Source organism: Dipodomys spectabilis, unplaced genomic scaffold (genome assembly GCF_019054845.1).
Source record: "Dipodomys spectabilis isolate Male_0828 unplaced genomic scaffold, ASM1905484v1 ptg000119l, whole genome shotgun sequence".
NCBI lineage: Eukaryota > Metazoa > Chordata > Mammalia > Rodentia > Heteromyidae > Dipodomys > Dipodomys spectabilis.
This window is the reverse complement of record NW_024870796.1, coordinates 761,122-774,104: the sequence shown is the minus strand read 5'-3', so window position 1 is coordinate 774,104 and position 12,983 is coordinate 761,122. Positions and strand designations below refer to the sequence as shown.

Here is a 12,983-nt window from a genome sequence, read left to right as displayed (position 1 = left end):
TATGTCCGATCTGCTACTGACAGGACCCTGTCTGGGAGGCTCCACAGGGTGACATTCCTTTTCGGCCAACATCCTACCAGTCACAGGGCTCGGACCGCCTTCTGAAGGACGTGGTAAATGGGTCATTGTTGTCACATAAGCCAGTGTTTCTTGGTTCCTAGCTGAAGGGCTGCCTCTGGAGCCACCAGGCCAGAGCCCCCACACCTGCTGGAAAGGCCCGTGCTAGCAGGTGGTGTCTGAGTCTCCAGTGAACACTCAGAGACCACTGATGCCCAGGAAGCCCAAGCTGGCCCTTCCGAGAGTGGGTGTGAGGAGCTGGCTAGCTCCTGATCACCAGCACCTGTCAACTCTACCCTAATTAAAGTGGGAGCTTCCTGGTACTCAGGCCTGAGGGAGGAGGGGGAAAGGGGAGGAAAGTGCCTTAACCCGGTTAGGAGTTGGTCATTGAGCCGACTGGGACACGATGCTTAGAGCACCGAGGACAGTACACACCAGGGACAGCACCTGGGTCTGGTTTGCAGTGCTCAGAGAGGTCTAAGAGCCTCCGGTGTGCGGCCCAGCCAGGTGCAGGCCATGGGTCCTGGGCTGACCACGCTGAGTCATGGTCAGGCCTAAGTCTGGGAGGAGCCTAGGACAGGACCCCCCCCACTTCCCTGTCCCCTTCCTGTTTTTTTCCCTAAAATGTCCGCATTTGGGGGCCCCCGGTGACCTGGGAGCAATAGGGAGAGGGGGTGGGCTCGGTGGGGGCCTGGAGATGCGGAGGGGGCGGCAGCTGGAGCGGGGGCAACGGATCCAGGGGGGGCCCCGGCAGGGCGGCTCGCGCGCCGCAGCCCGGGCGGCGGGGCGGGGCACACGGAGGGCCCGCCCCTCCGAGGGCGGGGCTTACCGCGCCGGCTATAAAAGGGCCGCTCGGCGCGCCGGGCTCGCCCAGGGGTGTCTGAAGGAAGCTGGCCCTCCGTCATGGCGTCCGTCACCGTGAAGGCCTACCTTCTGGGCAAGGAGGAAGCGACGCGGGAGATACGCCGCTTCAACTTCAGCTTCTGCGACAGCCCCGAGGCCGAGGCCGAAGCGGAGGCTGCGGCCCGCCCGGGGCCCTGCGAGCGGCTGCTGAGTCGGCTGGCTGCGCTGTTCCCCGCGCTGCGGGCCGGCGGCTTCCAGGCGCACTACCGCGGTGAGGCGGCCGCGGCGGGCGGCGGGCGGCGGGCGGCGGCGGGGCGGGCCGGAGGGCGGCGGGGCGGGCCGGAGGGCGGCGGGGCGGGCGGCAGCGGCCGCCTTTCTTGTCGTCGAGGCCGGCCGGGCCGTGACCGCGGTGGGCGGTGGCCTCCGGGCCTCGGTCGCCGGTCCGGGGAGGACGTTGGGCCCCGCGGGCGGCCGCCGGCCGTTCTGAGGCCCGCGTGGGTGGGCCGCCCCGCCGCCCTCCGCCCCCCGCGGGGCCTCGCGCGCCCGGGGCGCTCGCGCCGCCCCTCCCCCGCCGTGAGGCTGCCGTTCCCGGCGAGGACGCGGCGGGGCGGCCGCTCGGGTTACGCGGACACCTCGGCCCCGCTTAGCGCCGGGGGCGGCGGGGGGGGGGGGCGGGCGGTTCAGAGAATGCCCTGGTGGCGCCGGCGTGGAGGAAGGGCGGGCGTGACGCGGACACCCTGCGTGGCGGGGGCGGCGGGAGCGGGGGCAGCTCGGCCGTGGGGGGGGGGGGAGGCCGAGACCCGGACGTTCTCCTCGGCGAGTCCCCTGACCCGGCTCGCGTTCTCCCCGCGCCCCGCCGGCGCCCGCGAGGGGCGGGGGCGGGAGGTTGTTGTGGTTGGGAGGTGAAGGCCCGCCTCGGGGAGGGGCCGGCGCTGGGCCCTCCCTCCGCGGCCCGGCGGAGCTGCCCGAGCCCCATTGTGCGTGCGTGCGTGCGTGGGCGGGCGCGCGCCGGCTTTTTTTCCCTTTGGGGCTGGCAGCTCTCCCATGGAGCCACGCCTCCAGCCGTGCATTGTGCGGGTTAGTTGAGGTGAGGGTGGGGGTGCAGGGGGAGAGGCTCGCCGACCTTCCTGCCTGGGCTGGCTTCGAACCACTCTCCTCCAGCTCTCAGCTTCCTGAGTAGCCAGGATTGCGATGTGTCCAGCCCACTTCGGTGTTGTGTTTTATTTGATTTGCACCAGTATCGGGGTTTGAACCTGGGCGCTGCCCCGGAGTTTTTTGTTTGTTTTAGTTTTTTTCCAGTCAAAGCTGGTGCTCTCGACTTCCCTGCTCAGTCTGGCTTCAAACCTCGGATCTCAGCCTCCTGAGTAGATAGGATTACCAGCGTGAGCCACCAGCACCCAGCTCCTACTTTCCTAAGAGGCTGGGAGACCTGAGAATTACAGTTTGAAGACAGGCTGGGCAGACAAGTCTGAGACTTACCTCCATTAAAAAGCCAGAAGTGGAAGCATGGCCCAGTGTAGAGTACCGGTTTTGAGCTCTAAAAAAGCTAAGAGACAGAGCCTAGGCCCTCAGTTCAAGCCCTAGTACTAGCACACATGAAAGTGAGTGCATCATTTAAAGTATATATGAGTCTGGTCGTGTGTATATATATATATATATATATATATACATATATGTATATGTGTATGCATATGTATATATGTGTATGTATGACTGTGTCAGTTACTGAGGCTTGGACTCAGGGCCTTGAACAACTCTTGATTTCTTTACTCATAGCCAGCTAGCACTCTACCAGTTGAGCCACACCTCTACTTTTCTCCAATTGACTGGGGATAATAGCCTCAGAGACTTTTTGCTTGAGCTGGCTTCCAGTCAAACCTCGATCTTAAGATCTTAGCCTCCTGAATGGCAAGAATTACAGGAATAAGCCATCAGTGCCTGGCTCTGTTTTTCTGCTCTGTATACATTACAAATAAGAGTCGTGTAGTTTTTTTAAAAAAATCATAATATATGTTGTGACATGCATAAGTACCTTACTTTTTTGTGGATGAACAGTACTGTTTTACTGATACTTAGTTTGGTCTTTTTGGTGTTTATTTAATGGGTATCTGGTGTGTGTGTTCGCGCATGTGTGTGCACATGTGCTGGTTCTTGGACTTGAATAGCTTGGATGCAGTCCCTGAGTGTGTTTTTCTCTCAAGACTACCATTCTAGCCGGGCGCTGGTGGCTCACGCCTGTAATCCTAGCTACTCAGGAGGCTGAGATCTGAGGATCGCGGTTCAAAGCCAGCCCGGGCAGAAGAGACCGTGAGACTCCTATCTCCAATAAACCACCAGAAAACCGGAAGTGGCGCTGTAGCTCAAGTGGTAGAGCGCTTGCCTTGAGCTGAAGAGCTGAGGGACAGCGCCCAGGCCCAGAGTTCAAGCCCCACGACCAACAAAAAAAAAAAAAAAAAAAAAGACTACCATTCTACCACTTGAGCTACAGCTCTGCTTCTAACTTTTTGGTGGTTAATTGAAGGAGATAACTCTCACGGGGCTTTCCTTGCCCAAGCTAACTTTGAACCATGATCCACGTAGCTCAGTCTCCTGAGTAGGATTACAAATGTAAGCCACAAGGTTCCAACTGGGTTCTTTCTATTCTACAGTAAATTTTGCAGTCTAGTAGCTCACAGGCTTGGTCCAGTCTGTTAATTTGGCCTGTGAGACGGTGCTTCAAGACCATTTGGACTATCATAAAAACTGGTGATTACCTGCCAAATATATCTTGTGTATGTGCATGCACATGCATACACTAGTATTGGAACTTTAACTCTGGGCCTTGTGCTCTTGACTTTTTCACTCAAGGTTGGCACATTCTCTACCACTTAAGTTATACTTCCACTTCTAGCTTTTTGCTAGAGTCTCATGATTTCTTGGAGAGCTGGCTTTGAACCTCCAGTCTCAGGTCTCAGCTGCTTGAGTAGCTAGGATTACAGGCATTGAGTTACCAGATGCCCCAAAAACTTGTTGGGGCAGGACGCAGGCAGATAGATGGCTTTATCTCTCTGGACCCTGAAACGCAGACCCTCTGAATGGCTAGGCTTTTTTTTTTTTTTTTTTTGGTCTGGTTGTGGGGCCTGAACTCTGGGCCTGGGCGCTGTCCCTCAGCTCTTCGGCTCAAGGCTAGCACTCTACCACTTGAGCCACAGCGCCACTTCCAGCTTTTTTCTTTTTGCTTATGTGGTGCTGAGGAATCGAACCCAGGGCCTCATGTACTCAAGGCAAGCACTCTACCACTGAGACACCTTCCCAGTCCTGGCTAGGCTTTTTAAGAACTGGGCACAGGTGGGGATCATGCACAGTTGAACACTGTCATGGGCCCAATTAGATATGGACCCTGATGGCATCTTTCTGAAGAGGCAGCTGGCCCAGAGGCTAAGGGCCTCCCCCCGACACTTGTGTTGCACCTTCTGCATGCAGTTCTGGCCCAGGCTCTGGAGCATTTCTCATCTAGGTTAGGTCAGACAGTTAGTGGACTGTCTTGCCAGCTGTTTCTTCTCCCTGAGCTCAAACTTTATAGAGCCCTTAAAGTGTTCCTTCCGCATTGGTCTCAGCACATTGCAGCTGCTTTTGTCCAGCTGAAAAGCCTAAATGCTTTGCTGTTGTTGTTGTTTTTGTTTTCCCTTGGCACTGTGGAGGGAGCCCAGAGCTTTTGATATGTTGGAAAAGCATTCTACCACTGAACCACATTTCCAGCCTTGATGTGCTCTATTTTAAATCTAGATGAGGACGGGGACTTGGTTGCCTTTTCCAGTGATGAGGAACTGACAATGGCCATGTCCTATGTGAAGGATGACATCTTCCGCATCTACATTAAAGGTAAGGGCTTGCTCTGCAGTGTTACTGAGTAAAACCAAGGTTTAACTTCTCTCCAAAATGGTGCCCGGAACCAGAGGGTTATCTGACCAGGGACATCATAAATGCTGTATCTGGCCTGAGGAATACTGTATCTTCTTTGAGGGAGTGGGGTCTGGTACCTGGAGCTGGGGCAGGTGAGGATTTTGGTGAGCACCAAGGTCAAAGGTAGACAAGGGTTCCTTTGTTGTTCTGCTGCCTGTGACACACATGCCTGGTGTCTTGTAGCGGTTTCTCCAGTTGCTAGACAGCTGAATTCCAAGTGGATTCTGTCTGGAGAGAGAGCCTGGGAGCCTTTGCTGATTATGACAGTCTTGCGGTGACAGAGTGGAGGGATGACCTCGAAGCCTCACCCTGGTGATTCTCTTTACTCTCTGCAGAGAAAAAGGAGTGCCGACGGGACCACCGACCCCCCTGTGTTCAAGAGGCTCCCCGAAGCACAGTGCACCCTAACGTGATCTGTGATGGTTGCAATGGGCCTGTGTTGGGAACTCGCTACAAGTGTACTGTATGCCCAGACTATGACCTGTGTAGTGTCTGTGAGGGGAAGGGCTTGCACAGGGAGCACAGCAAGCTCGTGTTCCCCAGCCCCTTTGGGCACCACTCTGAGGTGAGCAGACCTGCTGTGGTCTCAGGGTGGGCACAGGGTGGCAGGAACCTGTGACTCTGGCCCTCACTGCCCTTACCCCTCTGCTTACCCCTCGCCAGGGATTCTCCCACAGTCGCTGGCTCCGGAAGCTGAAGCATGGGCATTTTGGGTGGCCAGGCTGGGAGATGGGCCCACCAGGGAACTGGAGCCCACGTCCTCCTCGAGCTGGAGATGCCCGCCCCAACCCCACGGTGGAATCAGGTGAGGATTGCTTCTGAACTGGCTTAAGATAGACAGTGGGCTATGCAAAGACAGGCAGAGCTGCCGGGCCCTGAGCCAAAAGCTGTCTGTCCTGAATGCCTGCCAATGCCCATACCTGCATGGATTTGTTTGATTTTGGGTAAATAGCATCTCTAGGATAGCTGTTATCAGTATTTATGTTCAGTGTGCATTGAGTCTCTCTAGGTTACAGAAGACAAGAGTAGCCCAGAAGCCCGTAGCTCATGCTTGCCATTCTAGCTACTTAGGAGGCTAAGATAAAGATTGCAATTTGAAACCGGCCCTGGCAGGAAAGTCTGTAAGACTCTTATCTCCAACTAACCACACATGGAAATGTAATAGCCTTGAACAAAAAAGGTCAGGGATAGTGCCTAGGCCTTGAGTTCAAGCCCAAGTCTCAGTACTGGCACAAAAATAAACTAGCCCAGAATGTGGTCCGTTGGAGGATGAGGGCACGTGTTGGGAGGCAGAGAGAAGAATGGGTGGGTATGAGCCTATGAGACAGAGTGTCCCAGGGTGGTGATTACCTGGATGATTGAGATCTCCAGCAGGAAAAATGCTAGGACAGAGGCACTGAATTAAACTGGGCATGTTTATACAATACCAGCATTCTGTTGCAAGTCCAGGGCAGGAAAATTGAGTTTCAGGTCAAATTAGGCTACATAATAAGATCCTGTTGCAAAAAAAAACAAAAAACTGCTAAATTAAAGATATCTTTTGTTTGTAAAAAATCAAAAGCTTCTGGTCCATCAGAGGATCCCAGTGTGGATTTCCTGAAGAACATAGGGGAGAGTGTGGCAGCTGCCCTCAGCCCTCTGGGTAAGTGAGCTGTTTTGTCTGTCTTTGAGGTCTTAGTTTGGTGACTGCATGTGGCCTTTTGTCACCTTCACCCGGGGTGTTGCAGGGAAAATAGGCAACTAATGTGCTCTTGACACTGCAAGGTTTTGTATAAAACCTATGTTTACCAAGTGCTGGGCCATGGGTATCTGAGGTCAGGTTTCCTGGTAAACTCCTGAGCTTTCTATGTAAAAGAAGTGGCATCAAGGAGCGAGCTTCTCAGTAGAAAGGGCCATTAGACTGGCTGAAGGGCTGGCTTGTCACCACCTTAAAGGAACAACAGCCGGGTGCTGGTGGTTCACACCTGTAATCCTAGCTACTGAGGAGGCTGAGATCTGAGGATCATGGTTCAAAGCCAGCCCAGGCAGGAAACTCCGTGAAACTCTTATCTCCAATAAACCACTAAAAACTGGAAGTGGCGCTGTGGCTCAAGCGGTAGAGCGCTTGCCTTGAACTGAAGAGCGCAGGGACAATGCCCAGGCCCAGAGTTTAAGCCCCACGACTGACAAAAAACAACAGTCTGCCTTTCCACCTAAGCCAGCCTTGGTATTTGCACTTGAGCACTTGAAAAGCCATTTTGTTTTTTCTTCCTTTTTGTTATCCTCCAGACCTTGTCTGGCTGCTTCCTGAGTGCTGCCGGCAGGGGGGAAAGGAGTGATGGAAGCAGGTGACCCTATACTCTAGATAACACTGGTTCTGTGCTACAGGGCACAGCGTAGATCTGTTGGTGATTGAGCAAATGTGTCCTTCCCAGACTGCAGTGACCTGACTCCAGGCACAGGTTTTAGGAAGTGCCTGCGCATCCTGAGCAGGGAAGTGGATGCTGCAGGGCTAGGCATGGTGTTAGAGGGGACTGTTGGGATCTGGATGGCACCACACATTCCTGCAATGTCAGGGGGGATCTCGTCAGCATGGGTAGAGGTTTAGTGTCTGAAAGAAAACTGATAGAAGAGGCTGGAGGAGGAGGGACAGGGAAAAGACTGTGGAAGTGGAGGAGATAATGGAAAATGAGGGGTGAAGACTGGGACAGGGAAAAGGAGAGAAGAAGGTGGGGGGACAGAGAAAAGAATGAACTTGAGCCAGAGCAGCAGGGGATGGTGTGTGGCCGAAGGAGACATTTTCACTAACTTTAGCAAAGGAGCAGTTTGACTCTAAATTGTGGGCAGTAATCTTTGTATTCAATCTGCCCCGCTATCTCCAATGGGCATGTGCTGTCCTGGGCTGTCCTGTGTACTGTACATCTAGCTTCCATTTTGCTTGCCTGCCTGAGCCTAGTTCGTAATGTGGGTGTTTGTTGTATCATGAGGCCCTGTATGAGCAAGCAAGGCATCACGTGGGCTTCAGCACAGGCTGGAGTGTTCAGCCACTTGTATTGGCCCTCACCCTGTCCCAAGGCCTGAACAGGAGAAACAAGCTCTCTGGATTTTTGGCTTAAAGCTGACATTGGGTATTATCTGAAGTTAATGTTTAATGTTTTATCAAATTGGATGAGGAAAGGTCCAGTGTGATGCACACATCAGAATTTTTAGAAGTCAAGAGGATTTTGGGGCAAGGGTGGTGAAGGGCAGTTTGTCCCTGGGGATCTTGAAAATGGAAACAGACTTTTGTTTCTGGCTCATGGGGTTGCATCTCTGTGTGGTTCTGAGCATGCTAAGTGCCAGTGTCCTGCCCTTCATGCTGATGGGACTAAGTGTAAGCGCTCCCTACACCACAGTCCTCAGATTTGTTTTTTGTCAGTCATGAGGCTCCAACTCAGGGCCTGGGTACTGTCCCTGAGCTTTTGTGCTTAAAGCAGTGCTCTACAATTTGAGCCACAGAGCTACTTCTGACTTCTGTGATTTAATTGGAGATGAGTCTTACATACTTTCCCACCTGGGCGGGATCCTCAGATCTCAGTCTCTTGAGATTACAGGCATCAGTCACTAACACCAGACCCCAGACTCACTGTCTCCCCCCGCCCCCAGTCATGGGGCTTGAACTCTGGGCCTGAATACTGTCCCTGAACTCTTCAGCTCAAGGCTAACACTCTACCACTTGAGCCACTGTGCCACTTCTGGTTTCCTGAGTGGTTTATTGGAGATAAGAGTTTCATAGCCTTTCCTGCTCAGGCTGGCTTTGAACTGCAATCCTCAGATCTCAGCCTCTTGAGTAGCTGGGATTACAGGCATGAGCCACTGGTCCCCAGCCAAACTTTTTTTTTTTTTTTGATCTAAACTGCAGGTAAGTTCTCTGGGCTAAAGGGCTTTTGTTTATTCCTTGGTTCTAGGCATCGAAGTTGATATTGATGTGGAGCATGGTGGGAAGAGAAGCCGCCTGACTCCTGTCTCCCCGGAAAGTTCCAGCACAGAAGACAAATGTAGTTCTCAGCCAAGCAGCTGCTCTTCTGAAGTCGGAAAACAGGCTGGAAATGGTGAAGGCACTGCCCAGTCTCTGACAGAACAAATGAAAAAGATTGCCCTGGAGTCTGTGGGGCAGCCCGAGGTAGGCCTGGTTCTTCCTGCCAGCTGAAACTAGCTCACCTGGCACCTAGGCAGCCCTAGGCATTCTGTCTACTTACAGTGTGTGCCTGTGACACTTAAGTTCTCCATTTAACTCTGGACCTGCTTGAATTTTTTTGTACTTTGCAAGACTCTCACTGCGTTGCTGCCTATAACTTTTGCTGGTCTTCAGGATTCTTTCCCTCCCTTTCCCCCTCCCCGCAGTTGCCCGTTTCTTTTTGAACTGGCAGTGTGGTCCGCCTTGTCCGTTGCCCATGGTCCATGTGTATTCAAAGTCTTGTTTCCTCTAGGAACAGATGGAGTCTGATAACTGCTCAGGAGGAGATGATGACTGGACTCATTTGTCTTCTAAAGAAGTAGATCCATCTACAGGAGAACTCCAGTCTCTACAGATGCCAGAATCAGAAGGGCCCAGCTCTCTTGATCCTTCCCAGGAGGGACCTACAGGACTGAAGGAAGCCGCTGTATACCCACACCTTCCGCCAGGCAAGTGGTGGGAGGATTCTGTCCCCTTCTCAATATTAGCAACCAAACCAAAGGATGAAGTGGTCTCTTCTGTAGGACTTGTCATTTAGTCAATCAGGCACTGGGGCTTGAACTCAAGGGACTCAGTCTTGCTAAGCTTTTCACCCAGGGTTGGCACCTTACCACTTCAACCACACCTCTACTTGGCAGCTTTTTGATATTCAGTGGAGATTAGCATGGATTTTCCTGTCCACTCTTTCAACCTTGATCATTAGATCTCAGCTTTCAGAGTAGCTAGGATTGTAGGCATAGTTCAGCAGCACCTGACGGGGCTTGTCTATTTTTTTTTCTTTCCTTTTTTTTTTTTTTGTGGAAATACTGTACAGGGGTTACAATTACATGGGCAAGATAATGAGTACATTTCTTTTTTTTTTTTTTTTTGGGTCCGGTCCCGTGGGCCCTGAACTCTGGGCCTGGGCGCTGTCAGCTCAAGGCTAGCGCTTTACCACTTGAGCCACAGCGCCACTTCTGGCTTTTTTCCCCCCTGCTTATGTGGTGCTGAGGAATTGAACCCAGGGCCTCATGCATGCAAGGCAAGCACTCTACCACTGAGCCACCTTCCCAGCCCATGAGTACATTTCTTATCAAGCATTGTAGCCTCCTCCTTTGTTTCCCCTTCCCATCTTCTCCCCCCACCCCCACCCCTGCAAAGTTGTAAAGTTTGTTTTCAACATAATGACTTGTACATCTCATTGTTGCAATGGGTCCACCTGTATCCCTATTTAAACGATGTTTTTCCCCTTTCTCTCCACAAATTATACCGACATCAAATACAGTGAAAGCAGGGGTTATACCGTGGGGGAGGGGCATACAAAACAACAAAGAAATCATCTTATAAATGTGTTAGAAACAATCGCATGAAAGAAAAAAAAAAAACATTTGAATACATAGCTTAGGGTTCATTTCCCTAACATCAAGGGGCTTGTCTATTGACGAGAGAAAACTGGTAGTATGGCTTGGTGGTAGAGCTCCTGCGTAGCTAGTACCACGACAGAAACAACTATTTCAGTGTTTGCTAAAGCTCAACACCCAGACTAAGAAGGCAGTAGTGAGTGTGGCCTCCTTTCTACTACTAAAGAGTGGTCTCAGACCATGAGCACGTCCTCCTACTGTTCACTTTATTGATAGCTGGTGTCACAATCTAGATCCAGCACATGCAAAGTTCTTAGTGGAGAAGGCAGTAGGACAGGGCAGCCTTGAGTACATGAAGAGGTAGCTGGTACCTAGCTGTAATGGTGTGTCTGTGTGTCTGTGTGTCGAACTCAGGGCCTAGGTGCTGTCCCTGAGCTCTTCAGCTCAAGGCAAGCACTCTGCCACTTCAAGCCACAGTGCTACTTCCTGTTTTCAGGTGATTAATTGGAGATGAATCTTACAGACTTTCTTGCCTGGGCTGGCTTTTTTTTTATTGTGAAAATACTGTACAATTACATTCGCAAGATAATGAGTACATTTCTTATCAAGCATTGTAGCCTCCTCCTTTGTTTCCCCTTCCCATCCCTTCTCATCCTCCCCCCCCCCCCAACCCCCTGGGCTGGCTTTGAACTGCGCATGATCTTCATATCTCAGCCTCCTGAGTAGCTAGGATTATAGGCATGAGCCACCGATGCCCAGCAATTTCTGCATTTTTTATAGTTAATTGGAGATAAGGCAGTTTCTGAACCTCGATCCTCAGATCTCAGCCTCTTGAGTAGCTAGAATTACTAGTGTGAGCCCCTGACACCCAGCATAGCTGTAGTTTACTCTCAAGCAATGTTTAATGTCTAAGTGGATAACCTATCTTTGGGTCAATATATATTTGCCTTGGAGTACCAGGGGACAAGTCAGTCTCTATAAATGTCCTCAGGTTCTTAAGGTTCTTAAACTTGCTAGGCAGGAGCTCTATCATTTACCCAGCCCTATTACTTGCCAGGCTAGTCTTGAACTACATCGCCCAGGCTGCTTTCAGACTCTTAATCTTTGTGCTTAGCAGTCTTCTTGCTGGGATTATAGGCCTGAACCTGCACATTGGCTTGTTTCTTACATTTTGCATGGTTGGGAAGTGAAACGGAGTTTTAAAATAAACTTAAGGGCTGGAGATGGAGCTTAGTGGATAGAGCATTTGCCCCTGAGTTTGATCTTAAATACCTCTCCTTTAAAAAAAATTAAAAAAAAAGGTTTAAAGAAGTCAGAATACATGTGACAATTAGATGATAGTCAATTCCAGTCTTGCTATGATGTAGCCCAGGCTAGGCAGCTCTGCTGCTTTCACCTGCATGTTTGGATCATAGGCCTGCAAAACCATGCCCATCATTTTCATTTGTTGGTTTGTTTTTTGGTGGCAATGTTGCCTAGGTTGGTCTTGAACTCCTGGGATCAAGTGATCTCTGCCTCACTCCTCCCAAGTGGCTGTAGTCATAGGTGTGTGCTATCATGTCTGGCAAAGTTTTATTGGAACCCAATTGCTCAGAAGTGTTATTGGCTGTCTTCATGCTATAATAGCAGAGATGGGTGGTGTGACAGCCTTTGGCAGCTTGCACAGCAAGCCTCAAATGTTTAGGTAGCAGTTCAGAGGATAAGCTTGCCACGTCTGCCTCTGTGCATCCCTGTTAAGGCTAATGGGCTCTGGACAGGAAGCTCTGCCCTGAGTAACATATGGCTGTGACACTCCCCCCTCATGGCTTCTTGTACTGTTTTTGGCAGAGGCTGACCCCCGGCTGATTGAGTCGCTCTCTCAGATGCTGTCCATGGGGTTCTCAGATGAAGGTGGCTGGCTCACCAGGCTTCTACAGACCAAGAATTTTGATATTGGAGCTGCTCTGGACACCATCCAATATTCGAAGCACCCACTGCCGTTGTGACAGTTTGTGTCAAGACCCTACCATCCTGTGTATCTCTTTCTCTGTCTTATAGTTGTCTTGAGTTAGCATTGAGCAGCAGGGCCTTTCCGATAATGGCTAGTTTCTCAGCATTCTTCCAGAATCTGTGGGGTGGGGATGCATGAAGCCATTTAGAGCAGTAGGAGGGGGCAGGAGGGGCAAGTTGCACATAATGCATGTGTACAAGTCATGCCGATGTCTGAGAATAGAACTAGCTCCAGAGCTTCCCTTCTGAGGCCTGGCTACATCTTCCCCGCTAGCATCACACCAGCAGTACCCAGTGTCCTGCCTAATGGCCACCTTTTCTGTTTTTAAAAGTAACAGTTGATTTTTCACAAATGATAATGCTCTAGGGAGCAAGCCCTGTGGTCATTGGGTTTCTCCTGAAGCTAGGCTCACAGTTGAGCCTTAACAGTGGTGGTTTGTGTGTGTGTGTGTGTGTGCGTGCGTGCGCCGCGCATCATGAGGCTTAAACTCGGCCTGAGCACTGTCCCTAGCTTTGTCAGTCAAGGCTAGTGCTCTCTCATTGAGCCCTACAGCTCCACTTCTAGCTTTTTGCTGGTTAATTGGAAATAATCTCATGGGCTTTCCTGCCCTGACTGG

At 51.5% G+C, this 12,983-nt stretch overlaps 1 protein-coding gene across 1 annotated transcript; it reads left to right on the top strand.

Moving 5' to 3' along the window:
- Positions 1-923: 923 nt before the first annotated feature.
- Sqstm1 (sequestosome 1) lies at positions 924-12,930 on the top strand. The gene is made up of 8 exons (XM_042688853.1): positions 924-1,171; positions 4,666-4,761; positions 5,178-5,407; positions 5,506-5,647; positions 6,404-6,484; positions 8,769-8,983; positions 9,291-9,486; positions 12,205-12,930. Exons 1-8 carry the CDS (start codon positions 961-963, stop codon positions 12,360-12,362), a joined length of 1,329 nt encoding a protein of 442 aa, XP_042544787.1. The 5' UTR covers positions 924-960; the 3' UTR covers positions 12,363-12,930.
- The last annotated feature ends 53 nt before the right edge of the window (positions 12,931-12,983 follow it).

Excerpts from the sequence above, each read along its gene's own strand:
- Sqstm1 (XM_042688853.1), top strand. The coding sequence starts at position 961 with ATGGCGTCCGTCACCGTGAAGGCCTACCTTCTGGGCAAGGAGGAAGCG. Across the intron at positions 5,648-6,403 it reads CAACCCCACGGTGGAATCAG|CTTCTGGTCCATCAGAGGAT; the intron begins GTGAGGATTGCT and ends AAAAATCAAAAG. Across the intron at positions 9,487-12,204 it reads ATACCCACACCTTCCGCCAG|AGGCTGACCCCCGGCTGATT; the intron begins GCAAGTGGTGGG and ends TGTTTTTGGCAG.